The sequence below is a fragment of the Camponotus vicinus genome, unplaced genomic scaffold (genome assembly GCF_025532165.1).
Source record: "Camponotus vicinus isolate PSW18456_S1 unplaced genomic scaffold, iyCamVici1.0 SCAF_14, whole genome shotgun sequence".
NCBI classification, from domain to species: domain Eukaryota; kingdom Metazoa; phylum Arthropoda; class Insecta; order Hymenoptera; family Formicidae; genus Camponotus; species Camponotus vicinus.
The window spans coordinates 145,370-164,210 of record NW_028141950.1 but is presented as its reverse complement, the minus strand read 5'-3'; the positions used below and the strand labels follow the sequence as shown (position 1 = coordinate 164,210).

Genomic DNA, 18,841 nt, shown 5'->3' with positions numbered 1-18,841 from the left:
AAAAAATTTTCTCTAAAGCACACATAATGACACTCTTTTCGCTTTATATTAGAAATATTTCACAATTCTTAAAAGTAAATTGTTAGCTATAATATAATTGAGATATATTTAGTCTATATATATATATGTATATCGGATAAATGAGTTTTGCGCTTACAATTGGCAAAAGACTTACCAAACTGCAAATTTTTCATGACCTCCAAATAACGGTGCTCGAGGCTCGAACGCAATGGCAATTCAGACACTGTTGGACTCGACCCGGGCAATTCCTCGCTGATACCAGATAATCGGCACGTGGCATTTTGCACTATAGTCGCACTTTCTTGTATATCGGGAATCAATGTAGCCAAGCCCTCGTCTTGCTCGGTATCATCGGGATATTTGGAGACCGCTTTCATATTTGTTTTATTGCCTTTCGTGCGATTTATCTTATTCACATATGTGTCCACGCACACTCTCATACTCGACAAAAGAGATACTACGGATGGTTCTCCGGCGGATCTACCGCCACGCGGTAGCAAGAGCGGTGCCAGTTGGTTGGAGAGAGCCATGGCTCGGAGCAGTTGCAAGACCGCGCGATATAAGGGAATGTGCCTAGCCATGTCCAAAACGGAATCGTTTCGCAAGTATGACGATAATGCCGGAAGTAGACAGGAACGTGCCAGCAAATCGGGGAACGGGGCGGGTAACTCTTGTTGCGGTTGCCCACCTCCTGACGTACCGATGTAACTAGCGAGGACCTGCAGCAATACCGTTACGTGTTCGTCCTCGCACCGTTGACGTAACAGCGCCTGTTCGACGTTCCACGACTGCTGCGTAGATCCGGTACCGAAACCGGTACCTTTTGCCCAATATAAGTGCGAATTATCGTCGCTGCGCCCCCCGACGCCGCCGTCGCTCTGACCTATTTTAGATGGCTCGGCCGAACCATCATTCTGTCCAGTTTGATGCGTGAATATCGCCAGGCAATTTAACAACAATAGCATGGCGCCTACTTCTATAGTCGTTCCTCGTAAAAGCAGCCCATCATCGGTGCTCGGTGGCGTAGCATCTAGCAGTTGCTTCAAAACTTGAAACGGTAGGGTCGGTAATGACGCGGCCAATGGCGAGGACAGTACCTCGCTGCCCTCGCCGTCGTCGGAAACGCCGAGAGCGAGCCGTAGCAAACATTGCGCCCGTTTCTTGTCTCTTAATAGTACTTCAGCGTAACCCGGTAGTCTTAGGAACAGACCAAAAGCCGCGAGAGAATGCGGCGGTACGTACGGAGCGGGAACCGATGTCTTTGGTGCACAGTTGCTCGTTCTACCTTCCTCTAGAGTCTCATAAATGTCATCGTTGGTCTCTAACTTTACCCAATCGGCGTCCGTCTGTTCCGGCGATGGTGATTTCTCGACGAAGAATGACGGCCTACCAGGATCTGGATACACCAGCGGCAAATGACGCGCCAACACCGCCAAACCACCACCGGCGCTGAATACGCCCAATGAGCTCTCTATGCTTCTGTAGTTTAACAGTTCGCCATCGTTTTGCTTCGTCGTGTTTGCTTCTTCTGTAAGTTAATGCACCAATAAAAAAACAACTCGTAAAAAAAAATTTATATTTTCTTTTAAATTGTGATATTTTCCTTTTTTGAGAGAGAGAGGGGGGGGAGCGGAGGAGGGAGAAATTGTGGAATTGTCTTGTACATAAAAACGCATATTGCGCTACTTAATTAAAGCTTTCGATTTGATAAAAATTTTAAATTAAAGAATACAACAAAAAGATATGTATATTGTTTAGAGATAGCATAGTAAAAAAAATAGTAATTAATTACAGCTTCTCGTAGTCGATAAATAATGATTGTCGGTTTAATATTTCATTAGATCTCTCTTGCCTTTAGATTAAATAATACTTTTAACAAAATTCATAGATATATTGATACGTTGATGATTAATTTTACTATATACTCTATATATAGTGCTATAACAAATCATCTCCGATGATTTATTTAAATATTAATTTTCGCTACACATTCTTAATTGTAATTTTTTAATAAAATGTTTACATCAATAAAAAATTTAATTGATACGATAACGACATCAAATACCAAATGAGACGGTATACCTTTAGAGTCCTTATTACGTTGACGTAAGATAAGATGTAAGCACGGTTCGGACAACGATACTCCGCTATCCTCGGCGATTGCCAAGAGTTGCGCGATTGTAAGTTGAGGCGGTAGAGGGATATTTGGACGAGATGAATGTATTAAATATTGCTGATTCGTCGTGTTGGCCGAGTTTGCTTGTACGTTATTAGTTGAGACTTTGCCCGTTACTGGCGTTCCATCTGCAGTAATGCAATTGTTGAGCAATAATGAATAATAGTGAGAACTATAGTATAATTTATTTGAAAATTTAATGATTAATTCTTTCAATTTTGAAAATATAGCACATTTAATTAGATTCACGCAGATGTATAAGAAAGACAGAGAGTATCCTGTGTATTCTTATAATATTGCCAATATATATACTTATTCGAATGATACATGTACTTTCAGTTTGAAAAAGCATAGATTAATAATTGAAATTAATAAATGCAATAAAGTATTTAATAATCAAAACGTACCGGCGTTTAAACGAGTTTTTCTAACAATAGGACCACGAGCTTGCGATCTATTCGATGCTTCTTTTGCTCGTTTATCTTTCGCCGTGTTTCCAGCAGCTACACTAAGTGTGTCTACCACTAATGCCATTCCAGATTCCCACAATTCACGAGAACGATTATTTCCTATATTGGAACTTGTTTCGTTACTTTTGTACGTATTTGGAAGTAATAAGAGAAGCCATGTTCCTTAAAAATTAAATTTTATAATATTATTACCACACACACACACACACACACACACACACGTTGTAAATATTTCAAACAATCTTTTTTAACATTTGCATCTATTCATTTTTATATATATTTTATTCAAAATAGTTTTTACTAATTATTGTTCTTATTTAACGCCAACTTGTTTAATACAAAACTATATTTTTGTGTATGTTTGTCTACATACCTGATACTTGTTGTAGTATATCTGCCACTGTTGCTTGTGTCGACATGTATAATAATTGATGATAATGACCGAGTGGATGAGCAGGGTGTGGCGGCATACATGGCATACTGTGATTGGCCGTGGTTGTTGAAACTTTCATAGGAGCTTCCGATGTTACAGAAACTAATACCTTTTCTCCCTCCAAGAGTAGTTGGAGAATTAATCTTCGCGTAAATCCAGAAATACCGTGAAGATATCGCACATCTGATAATGTAACATATTATTATTCGATGAAAGCTGATTTTATGGAATTAATTAATCCCCTGTCATAATATATTCTTAATGAAGAAAAGAAAACTCGAAATTATTCAAGCAGTATTCAATATCATACACTTACTTGAAGTAGTTCGCTGTTGGGAAATCACTTCAATCAAAAGTTGAGCCAATAATTTTTGATTAGCAAAGTGACACCAGCAACATCTTGATAGGAATTTAATCATTGCACTTTCCAATAATGCGTATGATGCGCTTGTCTTTGAACAACTGCAATATATTATAATATGCATGTATAGAGAAATGTTTTTATTTATTACCTAAATAATATAAGATTGTATAACAGTCATAAGAGCAGACTATACATCACACAATTAAAAAAACTCGTAAACTATTATTTCGTGAATTAATTATACCTTGTTGATATATTTTGAATTTACGAGACCGATTACCGATACGCACGTTTTTATACTTTACATTATTTACATCGTATAGAATACAGTATTGTAATCTTTATGTTTTTTTTTTAAATATATATATATATATATATATATTGTTTGACACGTTTATGTTAGCGTGAGCATAAATACCTTGATGCTGCCGTGGCTGGACTTTCAATCGGACGATTACTAAGAAGCGATAGAAGAGGCAACCAGAAACCATGACCTTCTTTACCAAGCCAATCACGCATTCTACCTTCTGAACATACAAGTGTTAAAAATTCTATCACTATCGCTATACTTTCTGGTTTTGTCATGCATAGTCCACCTGGAGGAAAGAAAAAACATAAAACGATATATATATATATATATATATATATATATATATATATATATATATATATATATATATAAAACATAAAACGATATATATATATATATATATATATATATATATATATATATATATATATATATATGTTACAAAATATAAAATAGTCGTTATATCATATAACTTTGCACAATATGTATAATTTCTGTTTAAAAATACGAATTTAAAATGATTTAAAAATAACTAATTAATATTCTTTGTGTGTTCAACCTATATATTTACCAGAATAATTATTCGAGCTAGAACTGGAATCTGCCGTCTTGTCACTGTTCATCAAAGAAACATCCACAGTCACATTATTTTCGTTACCATCACCCGATGCCATTTTACTATTTTGCTGCTGTTTTCTAAATTTCTCCAAGTTACAGAAATCTAAATATCAAAACATTATATATTCATATATTTCATATATTCATAAAAAGTTCTCAATTGAGAATGCATTTAAAATCATCTTGTACAATCTATAATTCGGGAATAATTTTTATCTACGTTTTTATATATTCATATAATACATAATTACGATTGCACATGTATATAATTAAATTATTTATTTCCCATTGTCTGAGTGACAAGTTATATGACGGTTTTATATATGATAATAATATTTTAATAGAAAGATAAGTAAAATATATATATGATTGGAATCTCTTAAATTTTCTTTTCGTTTTTAACACAACATATTTTTAAAAAACTTTTAAAAATTTAATGTGAAAAATTATGTACATACAATTATTAGTATTAAGGGATGTAATACAGTCAATGAATTTTATATATTTAACATATGCACGCGTGCGCGTGTATGTATATGTAAAACGTACGTTATCGAAAATATTCATAATTCTATCACAAATTATATATTGTCCAAAGATATTAGAGAATAAAAATTTGAACCTGTGATTGATGCCGTCAGTAACGCTGGAAGCCCAGAATCGATCAATTGCTGAGTACCGGGCGGAGAACGTGCTGCTGCGGCGACAGTCAATAATTGTCCCTCTGTTAGATGTAATCGTTTTTGTTTCAATAATGCAAACCGGCAGTACCATTCCTCTGCATTAATTTCATCTTTTTTATTATCCATCTGCTCCTCGTTCTTTGTATAATCGTTAGATTTAGACGTGGTCGAATCCATAGCGATATCTGACTTTAGTATTTGAACCCATTCCAAAAGCAAAATCAATAATGATGGTCTCACGTAACAAAAAGCGCATAAAACAGAATCGATCGCTTGTTTCAAGGCTGAATTGTTTCCGAGTACCAAGGTCCATTTGTACAGCGAGCTGTTTTCAATAATAAATTTTCGAGATTAATTGACAAATTAAATATAATAAAGCATGTTTGCATGTGTAAATGCATTTTATATAACAATTTTAAGAAAAATGAAAGAATTTACAATTCCGAATCTGTGTGTGAATATAATTTGGAAGGGAAAAAAAAAGTTTATTCTCTGTCATTTATAATAAAATGGATTTTTTGTCATGTAGGGAAAAGCCCAACAAAATGGAAAATAAAATTTATATGATAATAATATCGCAAGTTGATTTAGCCTATGCGATAAAAGAGGAGTTAAAAAAATAAAAGTAAAAATATTCGATTAAATAGGCTTACTAGAATAACTCGTCCGTTAGTAAAATTTGCAGATTATAATTGTGGTTTTGCTGCTTCTGAGTCTTCCAGATAATAGAGGATATACAGTGTATATATACAGCTGGTGGATTCACAGAATTGGGATTACTATTTGCTTGAGATATTCCATTTGCAGCAGATATTTGCAGCCATGTAAGAACTGCTTTCATGCGAGCTTCCGTACTAGAATCCCGAATGGAACATAATTGCTGAAGTAATTCAACAACCAATTGCATAATGGAAGTTTCCTGAGAAGCCACAGACCCTGTCAAATATCAACATAATCATTAATTTATATTATTATAGTATCATATAAGCTCGGAAAAAAGAAAAGATTATTATCAAATATAATTTAGAGATAGTTTTAATCTTTGTTTTAAGTAACAGATAATTTTTGTCAATATCAAATATTAACTCGAAGAATTTCATTTATATATATTATTTATTATCTGTAAAAAATAGAGAATGTGTGTGTGTGTGTGTGTGTATATATATATATATATATATATATATATATGTATGTGTGGCTAAGAAGAAAGTCATTTTTGCAAGAGGCATTAAATAAATTAAAGTAAATCGTTAAAATAATAATAATAAAACTTTACTAACTTTTCAATTTTATTTCCACAGATATGGAAATGTTCATGGTTCTTGATTCAAATTAATGTTCAAGTTTGGATGATAAAAAAAAAATCAATATACAGTTTCATTATAAATTATCGATTTTTCTTTATGTTAATAACTCTAAAATCCGAAATACATCACATAAAACAAAGAATAATTTTTTTCTTTATAATATTTAATGCTTTTATGGAGAGTTTAACTGATATGTTTAGGTCTTTTTGAAGCGCAAAGGAATCCGAAGATCATTTAATCTCTAATCTATACGGCCGATCCTAATTTCATTTGCAGTAAACAGGAAACAAAGCGATACCTTGAAAAAAAGGAGTGGATCTGTTGTTGAGTAAAAGACCAATGAGACGAAGTCCAAGCTCTCGAGAGTGTAAGCCAAGTTGCAATAGAACCCTCTCCAAGTTGGGAGTAAAGAGAGACGGTGCTGGGAGTAACAAAAGGTTGCAGCATGCCTCGACCAGACCTTCCACTGAAGCCGCGGAATTAAGCACCTCGACGGCCAGATTACTGTTTAATGTGCTGACAGACAAGCACTGATGCAGTAATCGCAACCAACCCAAGCTACATAAAAAACGTTATAAGAAATGAATTCTTTAAATTGTTATAAACCTTTAACCCGACTAACGATCTCATTTTTTGACCGCGATAAGAATTATGAGCAAAAATATATAATAATTATTTTTTCTTTAAATAAAAAGAATTGTATTTTACTGTTATTTCAAAGAATTTATTACATTATTTATTTATCGCAATAAAACCTTTGTATTTTTAAATCATATACAGGGTGTACTAGAATTTGCGGATGCTGAATGCACAGCCTGATAGTTCGTGCCAAAAGAAACAACTTTTTCCTTTGGCAAAATTACGTCTGAATATTATTTTTTTTAATGAGAGCAACTTGAAGCTAACGAATAAGCCCTTTAGATTACGCATGAATCAGGAGCGGCGCGTGCAAAAAGAGCCAAAAAAAATTCTTAGAGCATTGGAAGAATAATTTTGGATCAAAATTATTCGCATGTTATCTAATCTACTTGTTATCTATTAATCTATTTAATAGATATTTAATAAATATTTAGTTATCATGCATAGTTCTGATAAAACGTTTAGCAAAATAATAAAATAGTGTATATGCTCAAATGCTGCGCAAGCTGTGCGCGCGCCGCTCCTGATTCATGCGTAATCTAAAGCGCTTATTCGTTAGCTTAAAGTTGCTCTCATTAAAAAAGTAATATTCAAACGCAATTTTGCCAAAGGGAAAAGTTGTTTCTTTTGGCACAAACTATTACGCTGTGCATTCCGTATCCGCGAATTTTGATACACCCTGTATGTATGTATGTATATATATATATATATATATATATATATATATATATATATATATATATATATATATATATGTATATACTCTTAATCTCATTCCTACTACTGAGCCTTTATAAGCTTTGATACTACTTCACTACTTTATATTTGCCATTTGACCATTATGTAGAATAGCAATGATTAATGAGATTTATGAACACATGAATACGATATCGCGGCATATATATGTACCACTATAGAACATAAATGGAAATTAAATAAAAAGTTAAAAATAAAGGCTCAGTTCAATCTGAATAAATTAAGAATACGATGGTGGTGCAACTATCTGAAAAATCAAAAAAACAAAAATACCTGGTCTTTGTAAGTTGTTCCTCATCTATTGTATCAGGACTCGTTTTAATTTCACCGAATGCGGTGGTACCCAACAATCTTATTTGACTAAGATTTATGTTTGTCGAATCACGAGGTTTGTATAAGCGCACCAATACGGAAGTTGCGACTTCCGGCTGGGACAATGTAACACGTATATATGTTAAACCTGCCGTTGGCATTGGAGGGCAAACCGGTGTTAATGGACCATTACTTTCTCTTGAAACTTCAAGCGCTACAGCTGAGGGACATGCTGTCGAACACAAATACGTTTGTTACAAAAAATAAAAAGTTCTATTCGTTATTTAATAAAATCTATTACGCGTTTATACATAATAATATATATTTCTCGTTACTCGCATTTTCTTTCATCTTACAAAAATTCTTTGCTCGATTTTCACAAATTTTTCTTCCTTTATAAAAATTTTTCAATTACTTGTAACTATATTCCGATACTCTTTTACCAAGAAAAAATTTAAAAAATCTACAATTTGAAAAAAAATGCGTTTAATACATAAGGAATTGAATATTACTTATTCAATTAAAGTATACAAGATGATGAAGCTTTACTCGATGAGCCTCCTTAATCGAGTAGTTTGGCACACGTTATCCGGACAATGTAATAATATAAAAGAAAAGATCATGAAAACACTGTCGGTAAAGGCTCATCAATTTTCGTAGTTAAAATGTCATAAACTTACTGGACAACGCCGTGAGATGCGGCTGCAATTCCACCTTTCTAAGTAGAATGGCGCATGGTAAAGTAATGGTGAGATCGACCCACGCCTCATCGGGATAAAAATGGTACGACCACGCTGGTGTTCTCGCGCGTTTATGAGGAGTAGCGTTCTGTATGAGAACATCCGCCGGTTGTGCGGTTGGATTTAACCAGGATATTGTACCGAGAGGTGCAAAGTTTAATAAACCATCGTCCTGGGTTTCTAAGGAGCTGACGCCTTTTTTGCTACTACTCGCCATCATCTGTATCACATTGGGTGCGTTGGACAGATGTTCCATGACAAGGGCGATCACTCCGGATGACGCGGAAGCATTGGTGACGCCATTGTTACTCGATTTCACCAGATTCTCACAAAGCACTTTTACACCACCCATTGCGGTAAAGATAGATAATGATGATGCGTTGTCCAATACCCTTAAGATATACCAAAGAAGAGGTTCGGACAGCTGCATAATTCCTAATTCAGTTTCACCGCATGCTGTAAATAATAATTGTTTAAAACGATATGCTTTTCCGATATGTTCTCCGCAATGTTCAATAATATAGATGCATCTAACATTAAAGGAACAAAAGCGATGAAATTCAATCGGTGAAGACGAAAGTAGAATTTTTTCTAACGCGATTGTTTTCAAGTTAAGCTCAACACTATATATTTATCTTATAATGCATAAATTTTTTCTTACAGGAAGAGAGATAATGGTAAAGCGGTTTGAGAACAAGAGTTGGATCGCTAGCCTTTTTCGTAAGAGTCGTCAGGAGCTGAAATGTCGCATCCGGAATCGAAGCTGGGTCGCCGAGCTCCGTAGTTGATGCCGCGCTCGCACTTTCACCTAGGAGCATAGCTAACGAGGATCCCGTACTATGACCGAGAGTGCCTAGTAAACGCATCATAGTCGGCTCGTGTTGCAGAACTTGAGAGGATAAAGATTTAATTAACTTTAATAATAAACTTGACACGTACTTTACGCGCAAAGAAATAAGCGATGTCTATCTTATACATACATATACATAAAAGAAATAATTACCGGTATCAGCGAGGCAAGGTACATAAGATTTATTAGTTTGAGGTTGTTGCAGGCGAAACGAGTTTTGCTGTTCCGTCGCTTTACTTTCCGTTTGCCAAGTATTTGCCTTCATTTGAGAATCAGTCGCATTGTTTACGGAATTCCAAGAATTCGCCTCAGATAGTTCCATTTCCGTTGATTCCTCCAAAATAGTTTGACAAGCCTTTGAAAATATATATAAAAAAGAAATAATATGATTTAAAAAAAAAGTACAGTTACACTTTGCCAATTAAAATGCTAGAGTTAAATTTAAATATTGTTTTATATCAACATTTAGCTTTAATGATATGAAGTGGCCATAAAGCATGCCGAATATTGCAATTGACATGTGTGTTTAACTCATTAGCAAATAATTATGTGAAATCTACTATTCATCATTTGCTATATTTCTCAGAAGTTAAAAGATGACAACTTGATAACTATTGAAAAAATTAAGATTATCAGTTTATGCATCTATTCCTTTATAAGTTAGAATTTACTGGCAAAATATTTTTCTTTCTATATTACACATAATAAATCTGTATGCTATATATATATATATATATATATATATATATATATATCACTGGAAAAATAAAACGATACAAATAATTTGATTTCTTTATATATCATTCTTTTAAATAATTTATATATATATATATATATATATATATATATATATATATATAAATAACACGTAAATTAATAATTATTAGCTTGTCAAATTTATATATATATATATATATATATATATATATATATATATATATATATGTGTGTGTGTGTGTGTTCGTGCGTGCGTGCATGCGTGTGTGTGTAAAATAATATAAAATACATACATTCGGTAATGGAGTTTGAATGAGTGTACACATTAATTTAATGAGAGCTACGATCAAAGTGTCCCATGACGCGGGGCGTGATTGTCTCGTATCGCCACCAAGTACACAAGCAAACAGACCACCAAAACCACCGGATTGACTGGCCGAATCTACTGCACCTCCACATTGCGCGCCAACTGTTGGAACAATATTCATGTATTAAGATTCTTGCAATATTTTGCCACAAAAATAACCGAATAAAATTATTAAATGGTCATCAATTTGTGCATGTATGTATGCGCGCGTGTGCAACAATGTTTTATTATAAATAGAATAAGTTTTAATAATAAATAATTTTTGATGTATCCCAATCAATAATTTTTAATATTTCTTTATCGTAATTATAGTTTATGATGTGTAAAAATAAAAAAATATTTAATATAAAAAGAAAAAGCTCATTACCTCCGGATTCTTTGACATGCGTGGAAACCAATACACCAATGCATTCGGATATACTCATGGCGGTGCTCAAGTCGGTATTGATATAATTTAAATTAACTATAGATGTTACTAATTTGCACTGTGCATCTAAAGGTCCCTTTCTTGAAATGAGAGGTCCACTTGGTTGTACGAGTTGATACACCACTTGCAAGAGGAGATCCTTTAGGGCATTACCTAGACAACTGTCTGTTGTAATAACATCGCACATCATTTCCAATCGAATGAGAAAATCGTGCAGCGCTTGACAAACTGTAGGGCCAGCCTAAAATGGCAACGAGAGAATACAGCCACAAGTATAGGCATTAACATAGAATACACAAATGTAATTTTCGCGAGTTATATACATACATGTGTATAAATTATTAAATATGTATATACATCACATTCACATACAAAATATATAAATTTGATCAAGTGTTAATTAAAAGTTTAACAAAAAAATTAATTTACATCATACTTTTTAGTAACAAGATTTATGATAGAAATTGTGTCCTCACCATGATGTATTGCTTATCCATCATATTGATATTTAATCCATTGCCAGAAAGTAGGCGCAACAACATAGGGCCCGTATTACGCTCTTTAACAATGCAACTAGCTATAGATGGACTACTGGGTACGAATCCATCTAAACCGGAATATCTTCGTAGCGGTTGATTACAGACAATAGTTAAACATTGCAACGCAAAACACCAGGCGCGTAAAGAAACTTCAGTATGCCTAAAATTTAATTAACGAATTACATACATTACACATTTTAAAATATGCAGCACCAAATTATTGTTATTATTATATTATTTTTGCTGTGACATATTTACCAATGAATTTGAGTTTACATTTATAACTTACCAAGAAAGTGCAGATATCAAGCTAGAAATGGCTGCTGGACTAAGTGGAATTAGAGGTGTTAAAGAAGGATCAAATTGAGAACCTGGATGTTCAGTAGCAGCGTCCATATTCAATGCAAACCAAAGTTGGAGTACGAGTTCCAAGTTTGTACTGTTATTCTGTTATATAAACATAAGATAAAAAATGTAAACTTTATGTGTGTGTGTGTATGTGTGCATATATATATATATATATATATATATATATATATATATATATATATATATATATATATATATATATGCTGATTACATTTCCTGATTATTTTATATATATAAAATAATCAGGAAATGTAATTAGCAAAAAATTTCAAAATATTCATAGTCATTCAAGAAGCATGTAAATTATCTGAATAAAAATAAGTTGGAATAAACATCTTTGGAAGAAAAGAGAAAAGAATATACTCTTTGATTGGAAACACAGAACTAAACAAATCTATATAAAGTTTTGACAATACAATGCAATATATTTTCATTTACAATTACATACATGCAATAATATTTTCACAAAATAATTAATCTTTATTTGCAATAGCATCAATTGAAAATAGTTGTATAAAGTATAATGAAAGAAAGTGTATGTACATGTGTAATTTAGCTAATTGTGTATGTGTGTATTCCATCAAAATAAAATTTTGAATCATCTTAAAAAATAGGAAGAAAAGAGGAAAAATAATTTTATTTAAGGTAAAGCTGATAGAAAGATGCATATTTCATTTTGACAATTAATTAATAACTCACCCGTAGATACAAGTCTGTGAACATTTTCTCGAAACATTTCGTTAACATGGAAAGATTGGAAGGAGTTGGGTCGGAAAAATTACTGACTTCTTGACTTTTATCATTCGTCTCAATACGCAAATATGATTGTTGACAACAACGATTTGCCTCCGATGGTATCTGTAACATAAAGCTTAATTTATATGTCACTTAACATTAATCTTACGCATTGCTCAAAATAGTGGTTTTCTTTGGACAAAATTACAAATTTAATCAACTATGTCCCTAACAAACTATTGATCGCTAGAGATTGTAATCGCTATGCAAATAGCTCGACAAAAATATCCCTGTACTTAACTCTTTGCTTGTATGTATGTGTGTATGTTCAAAATCATTTTTCAATTCAAAAAAGACTTCTTTCTTTCTCCTGATAGAAACAATTTTCAAAATATTTAATACATGCAATCAAGAGAGAGAGAGCGAGTGAACGAGTGCGAGAGAGGGGGGAGGAGGGGTGTGCGTGTGTGTGTGTGTAACAAAAAAGAATTATAGAAAGCAAAAGTATATTGTACTAACATGTACTGTTGCATTTATGCTGTGAGGTAGATTGTACATGCCGACTGTAGACAATATCCTCAATGATATTTCTACGCCCATTTCGACTCCGTATTCCAATCGTGCGTCCATAGCTAAAGAAATGCTCCTATATAATATAAAAAAATACTATTATTATTATTATTATTATTATTATTATTGTTATTATTATTACTTTTAATCTTACTACTTTTAGATTTATACATATAAAGTATAAAATTGAAATAAAGAACATATTATTGCCTATCATTTATAAACAGCAATGTAAACGTAGATAAAATTTTCGTGAAATCTGCGTAAAATTTAAGCTATTTTATTTGCTACAAATGTCCTGCAAACGCAAATATTACAGCGGCAAGTAAAAGTAATTATGTTACTGTTTTACGCATATATGGCTTTTAATTTGGATATACAACAATCGCGGATCTCAAGTGTTAGTATTGGTCTTCACAAGAAATAATTGTTACACGCATGTAAAAGTATGAGAAAAGATCAAAGATAAATACCCAGTAATGGCCGAAGTTAAAATTTTCGATACTGTACTATCCTTCTTCAGCATATTTCTGCCACGTTCCAATATGTCGTCCAAAAAGTCTTCCAATTCGCTATCGTCAGATTCTAAAAGAGACGGCAGATAACCATTGGATTTGGATGTACTCGCAGTAGTCGAAGTTACTACGATATTATCTTGCGCATCCTCCTCCGCGTCTCCTTCGACGAATCCCTCGGCTAACGTGGCAGCGGAAGGAGCACTGCTGCCCGCAACACTGATGGAATCCTCCTCTGTACGACTATTACTTTCTTCCGTGTGATTCCCCAGCGGTTCCAAATTCTCCTCCGACGGACTACTCTCATGAGCGGAACATGCTCTGGGATATAATCGTCCTCCTACAAATCAAATTTTATTTATATACCTCGCATATTTCTATTCCATTATTTATTGCTGCAGTCTTTGCTAGAAACTTTTTTCAGTTTCCTTCTACAAATTAAAGTGGGAACTAAGCATAAATATGTATGTTGCTCCAATTAAAACATTGTCGAATCACTTAATATATTTGTAAAAATAGTGTGTTAAATAGTATTCTCTCATAAAGTGTATACATGTAAATTTTCATAATATACAACTATAATATGGAAAAATGAAAAGCAAATTACTTTTTAAACAACTAATACATTTGAAAGATTTAACGTGTATGTGTGCACGCACGCGTGTAAAAAATAAATATAATTAATATAATTATTAATTATTCATGATACGCATAATACAAACTAATTAGAGGTATTAATTGTAAGGTGTACCTTCTAATAGATCCATTAGAAGGCAGGAAACGGCATGCGACGACCAAGCAACATCAGACGTATCTGTTGCCAATCTGATTAATTTTAAGAGTTGTTCTTCGGTCATAAGTTCGCACAAGCCAATTGCGGGACGTGTAGATATCACTAATCTAGCAACTATCTACAATTCAGAAAAATGAAATTACAGACATATAATTGCAGAACTATAACTAGAAATTATAAGACTGTCCCAACATTTTTTTTCTTTTTTATACCGATGTTACACAATGGAATATATTTGAGCATTTGAGAGATATCTCAAGGGAGATTCTTTTTTGTCCTCCTTTATAAAGTTTTTTCTTTTCTCTTTTTCTTTAAAGCGATAATTATTTTATATGTACAATATATTAATTTTCAAAAATTACATTTCACAGATTACAAAGGCAAAAAAAGATGATGTATCATAGGTATGTTATATGCAATTGTTGTTGTTATACACAAATTTGCTTTTATATCAAGTGCCTTCAACTATAATAATCTTGCCTTCAACTATAATAATCTTGAAAAATTTAATACCGTCACTAATTTAAGAATTTTGGGAAAGAAAAATACACAATTACAACAAAGTAGTATGTGATTCGATTATGCTATAAACTTTCGAACGGTATAATAAACTTGTGTGACACGATAGAATCCATATAGATTTTCAAAGCTAGTAAAACTTACCTTGCAAGCCAATAGAAACATGTCCACATTAGCCGAATTGTGTAAGATGAGCGCAACGAGACCACGCGCAACCGGTAAGACATATTGATGGGATAAGTTTGTCACATTGTATTCGGCTTCCAAGTCCATAACGTCCGATTTGCTACAATTATATGTATGTATAAGTACACGTTTTCAAACTCTGTCAAGTGTCAGAAAAATGAGACGAGAGTCGGAATTGGAAATGGAAAACTAACCCAACGCTGGACCGTGTTTGACTACAACACGGATTACGAAGCAACGATTCGTTTCTCTTGAGAATATCCTTGTAATGCTTTGCGGAATGTTGTTTTAACGTCTTCTTGAAATAACGTTCTTGAACTTTCAGCGTCGCTTCCACCTTATTGTACAATGTAGCAGCATCGGACGAAAGAGTCATCAATCCCTAAATATATTGCGTACACAAATTTATATTACTTTTTATATTACATCCTTCTATGTCGAGAGCAAAATAAAAGCATTTCTAAATTTTGATATTCAGTCTATTTGAAAATACAAATAGCTCAAATGACAAATGTTTTTGATTACAGCTTTCTTAATAATATTTATCTCATCTACAATTATGCGTTTTTATATGATTTTTCCTTTCTTTCCTTTTTTCTTTTCGATTTCATCACTTGAATAATCTTCTCTTTAATTTTTCTCAAGTTTTTCTAAAGGGGCACGTTTCACTTGTCGTTCGTAACGTTCGTGAGCATCATCCGTCTTTATTTAACTTTCGGCGAACAACAAGGATGAAATGATTCCACGAGCATTGCAAATGTCAAGTGGAAGTCAACGTTTCCTTCTCCTTTTCTCCTTCCTCGCTCTCTCTATCATCTATCTCTAAGGCTACGATCAGGGAGACGTCCTGGATGCTTTGAAGCGTTTGATTGACCAATCAAGTTAAAGTAATTCTTTACTCCTTTTGTCTTGATTGGTCAATCAAACGCTTCAAAGCATCCAGGACGTCTTCCCGATCGCAGCCTAAATTGTGCATATACTGATGTGTAAATAGATAAAAGACATAATCTAGCAAATAGATAAAAGATATAATCTAGCGATTAAATTTATAAGAATTGTTTTGATTTTGAATACATACTTTGGATGCTGCAGATTTTTTCGCCTGTTCTAATTCATGAAGCTGCTGTTTGTGATGCAACAAGCGTTTTTGTAACCTTTTACGGTAGCTACGGGAGGCTGATGATCGATTAGCATTAACATATTTTCTTTGCATGGCTGATTCTCCTTGAATAAATTCCCAACGAGAAAATAAACCTTCCAAAACAAAGAATAGCAGAACATTATTATTCTAATAATTACTATGTATTTACTATTTTGCACTAGTTGGCGCAATGATTTTTTCTTTTTCTGTTTCTTTTACTAATAATCAATATGTTAAAAGGCGCTGATAATATGAAATAGAAAACTTTAATGTAGAAAAATACATAATTTCGAATATTAACAAGTTAGTATTGCCAGTATGTTGATTAATTTAAAATATTTCAATTTTTTACAAGCTGCTAGCATTGCATCTGCTAATTTTTTCGCAAAAAACATTGTGTACATTGCCATTGACTTTAGCAACAAGCAAATAAATTTTAGATAATTTTAAACTTGTATTTGCTAAATTTGCAAATTTTCCATCACGCTTCTCCGAGTATATTAGTAGTCAATAAAGGAAGCAATGTATAAATTATGTTACAGATAAACACGCGACATTATGAAAAAATACCTTGTTCTCTGGTTTTTTCATGATTGTCTTCAAAGCAGGGTGGTGGAGCAATGGTGTCTAGGCATATAGACAGAAATAATAATACCCAACCTATTAAGGTGACGTCCAGTCGATTGGAATCGGATGACTGTACATTCGTAAGTGGAGTCAATAGCTTGCCCAATGTTCGTACCATGGCTTCGATAACCGAGGATTTATTTCCTCCCGCTACTAATGACTTTCGTCCAAGAAATGTCAATAAAATAAATACCCTATAAAAATGAAATTCTTAAAGCATATATCTTATAAAATTCAATTTTAAGCATATTCAACTTATATTTTAAAAGTCTAGACTAAAGAGATTTAATACGATATAATACGTGATCTTTCTAAATTCTGTTCTTAGATTAATATCTTTTTGCTTTATATCATACGTAATATTCAAAAATTTCATGTCAGATGTTCAAAATAATAATGATATCCCAAACCTCACCTGTCTTGTGGAAAAATATGAATAGATGAAGATGAATAAAGATTTATTAGGGTATTGGACAAGAAATTGCCCCACCACGGCTGATGTCCTGCCATACCAACTAAAAGCGCAGCAGCATGAAGTTGTAAACGTGGGGCTGGTGTTACAACACATATCGAATGAAAAAATTTTTCGCAAATTGTTGGAGTAAAAACTTCATATAATGACGTTGGCCGGTGTATCTATATTAGGAGAAAAAAAAGAAAAAGAAAGATAAAAAAATCATCTCGTTAGCTTTTTAGCGATTAATCATATCGCTAACTTTAAGCGTTTAAAATCTATAATAACAATAATGCATACATACACTAGGTACCGGACCAATTTCATACACAGTGTACAATAAAATGTCGAGTAGAGTTTCTCCAAGGACTCGTAATTTATCACTGGGTGCGTTCGCAAAAGATGTTGTTGGCACATTCCGCAAACCTTTCCACAATTCGAGACGTCGCCAGACACCTCGTACAATATTTAATTGATGTTGAAACATGATACATTCCTATAACAAAACAATAACAAAATTGAATCATTTTTATTTAGAGTTGCAAAATATCTCTAGAAATTACATCCATAATTATACCTGATATGTCGAGAGTATCTTTGCCGATGGTTGTTCCTTATTTTCATTAGATGTTTTGTTGTAATAAAGATAATTTTGCATATGCATAATGTTAGGAGTTTCTGAGCACAGCAATGGATCTAACAAAGCTTTTAAACGTTCAGTAGCTAAACTAAATCTGAAAAAAAAAGAAATATTTCTTGTTTGAGAACAAAATGAATTTCCTTTTTCGACATATATAATCAGATAATTGTACTAAAGAGTGTTTATATGTTACGCAAGTAAAAAGTATAAAAATATTAGAGACTACATTACACATATAGGTAAGTCAAAATGTAGAAAGAATATTTGTTCTGTAGAAAAAAACAATTTGTTATATAATATTAATATTAGTTTTTATAGAGAAATTATATACATATATATATATATATATATATGTATATATGTATATTTTATATATATATATATATATATATATATATATATATCTACAGAAATTATTTTTCGTCATAATTAAAGTTTCATTATAGCTAATTTTTCCAATTCCTTCTCTCCCCTTTTTCCCCCTCCCCTCTGGTTTCATATAGATATCTTATAAAGTGTTACAAGTTGAAAAAAATTTTTGTCACTGGTTTTTGGGACGTACA

The 18,841-nt window shown here is 32.7% G+C and overlaps 1 protein-coding gene across 2 annotated transcripts in view; it reads right to left on the bottom strand.

The window, feature by feature from the left end:
* Bruce (BIR repeat containing ubiquitin-conjugating enzyme) overlaps nt 1-18,841 on the bottom strand; it is a 35,596-nt gene that overhangs the window by 3,755 nt on the left and 13,000 nt on the right. For both annotated transcript variants that reach the window (XM_083089178.1, XM_083089179.1), the window contains 29 exons: nt 18,216-18,372; nt 17,943-18,134; nt 17,600-17,820; nt 17,128-17,378; nt 16,495-16,670; nt 15,611-15,798; nt 15,375-15,516; nt 14,670-14,829; nt 13,877-14,258; nt 13,353-13,479; nt 12,798-12,956; nt 12,019-12,176; nt 11,667-11,889; nt 11,131-11,431; nt 10,690-10,865; nt 9,833-10,034; nt 9,491-9,718; nt 8,770-9,285; nt 8,051-8,321; nt 6,681-6,940; nt 5,729-6,011; nt 5,015-5,400; nt 4,346-4,495; nt 3,883-4,060; nt 3,417-3,562; nt 3,041-3,283; nt 2,605-2,829; nt 2,104-2,325; nt 176-1,549 (listed from right to left, as the gene is read on the bottom strand). In XM_083089178.1, the coding sequence (XP_082945304.1) occupies nt 176-1,549; nt 2,104-2,325; nt 2,605-2,829; nt 3,041-3,283; nt 3,417-3,562; nt 3,883-4,060; nt 4,346-4,495; nt 5,015-5,400; nt 5,729-6,011; nt 6,681-6,940; nt 8,051-8,321; nt 8,770-9,285; nt 9,491-9,718; nt 9,833-10,034; nt 10,690-10,865; nt 11,131-11,431; nt 11,667-11,889; nt 12,019-12,176; nt 12,798-12,956; nt 13,353-13,479; nt 13,877-14,258; nt 14,670-14,829; nt 15,375-15,516; nt 15,611-15,798; nt 16,495-16,670; nt 17,128-17,378; nt 17,600-17,820; nt 17,943-18,134; nt 18,216-18,372 (7,697 nt within the window). The remainder of the gene's footprint in view (nt 1-175; nt 1,550-2,103; nt 2,326-2,604; nt 2,830-3,040; nt 3,284-3,416; nt 3,563-3,882; nt 4,061-4,345; nt 4,496-5,014; nt 5,401-5,728; nt 6,012-6,680; nt 6,941-8,050; nt 8,322-8,769; nt 9,286-9,490; nt 9,719-9,832; nt 10,035-10,689; nt 10,866-11,130; nt 11,432-11,666; nt 11,890-12,018; nt 12,177-12,797; nt 12,957-13,352; nt 13,480-13,876; nt 14,259-14,669; nt 14,830-15,374; nt 15,517-15,610; nt 15,799-16,494; nt 16,671-17,127; nt 17,379-17,599; nt 17,821-17,942; nt 18,135-18,215; nt 18,373-18,841) is intronic.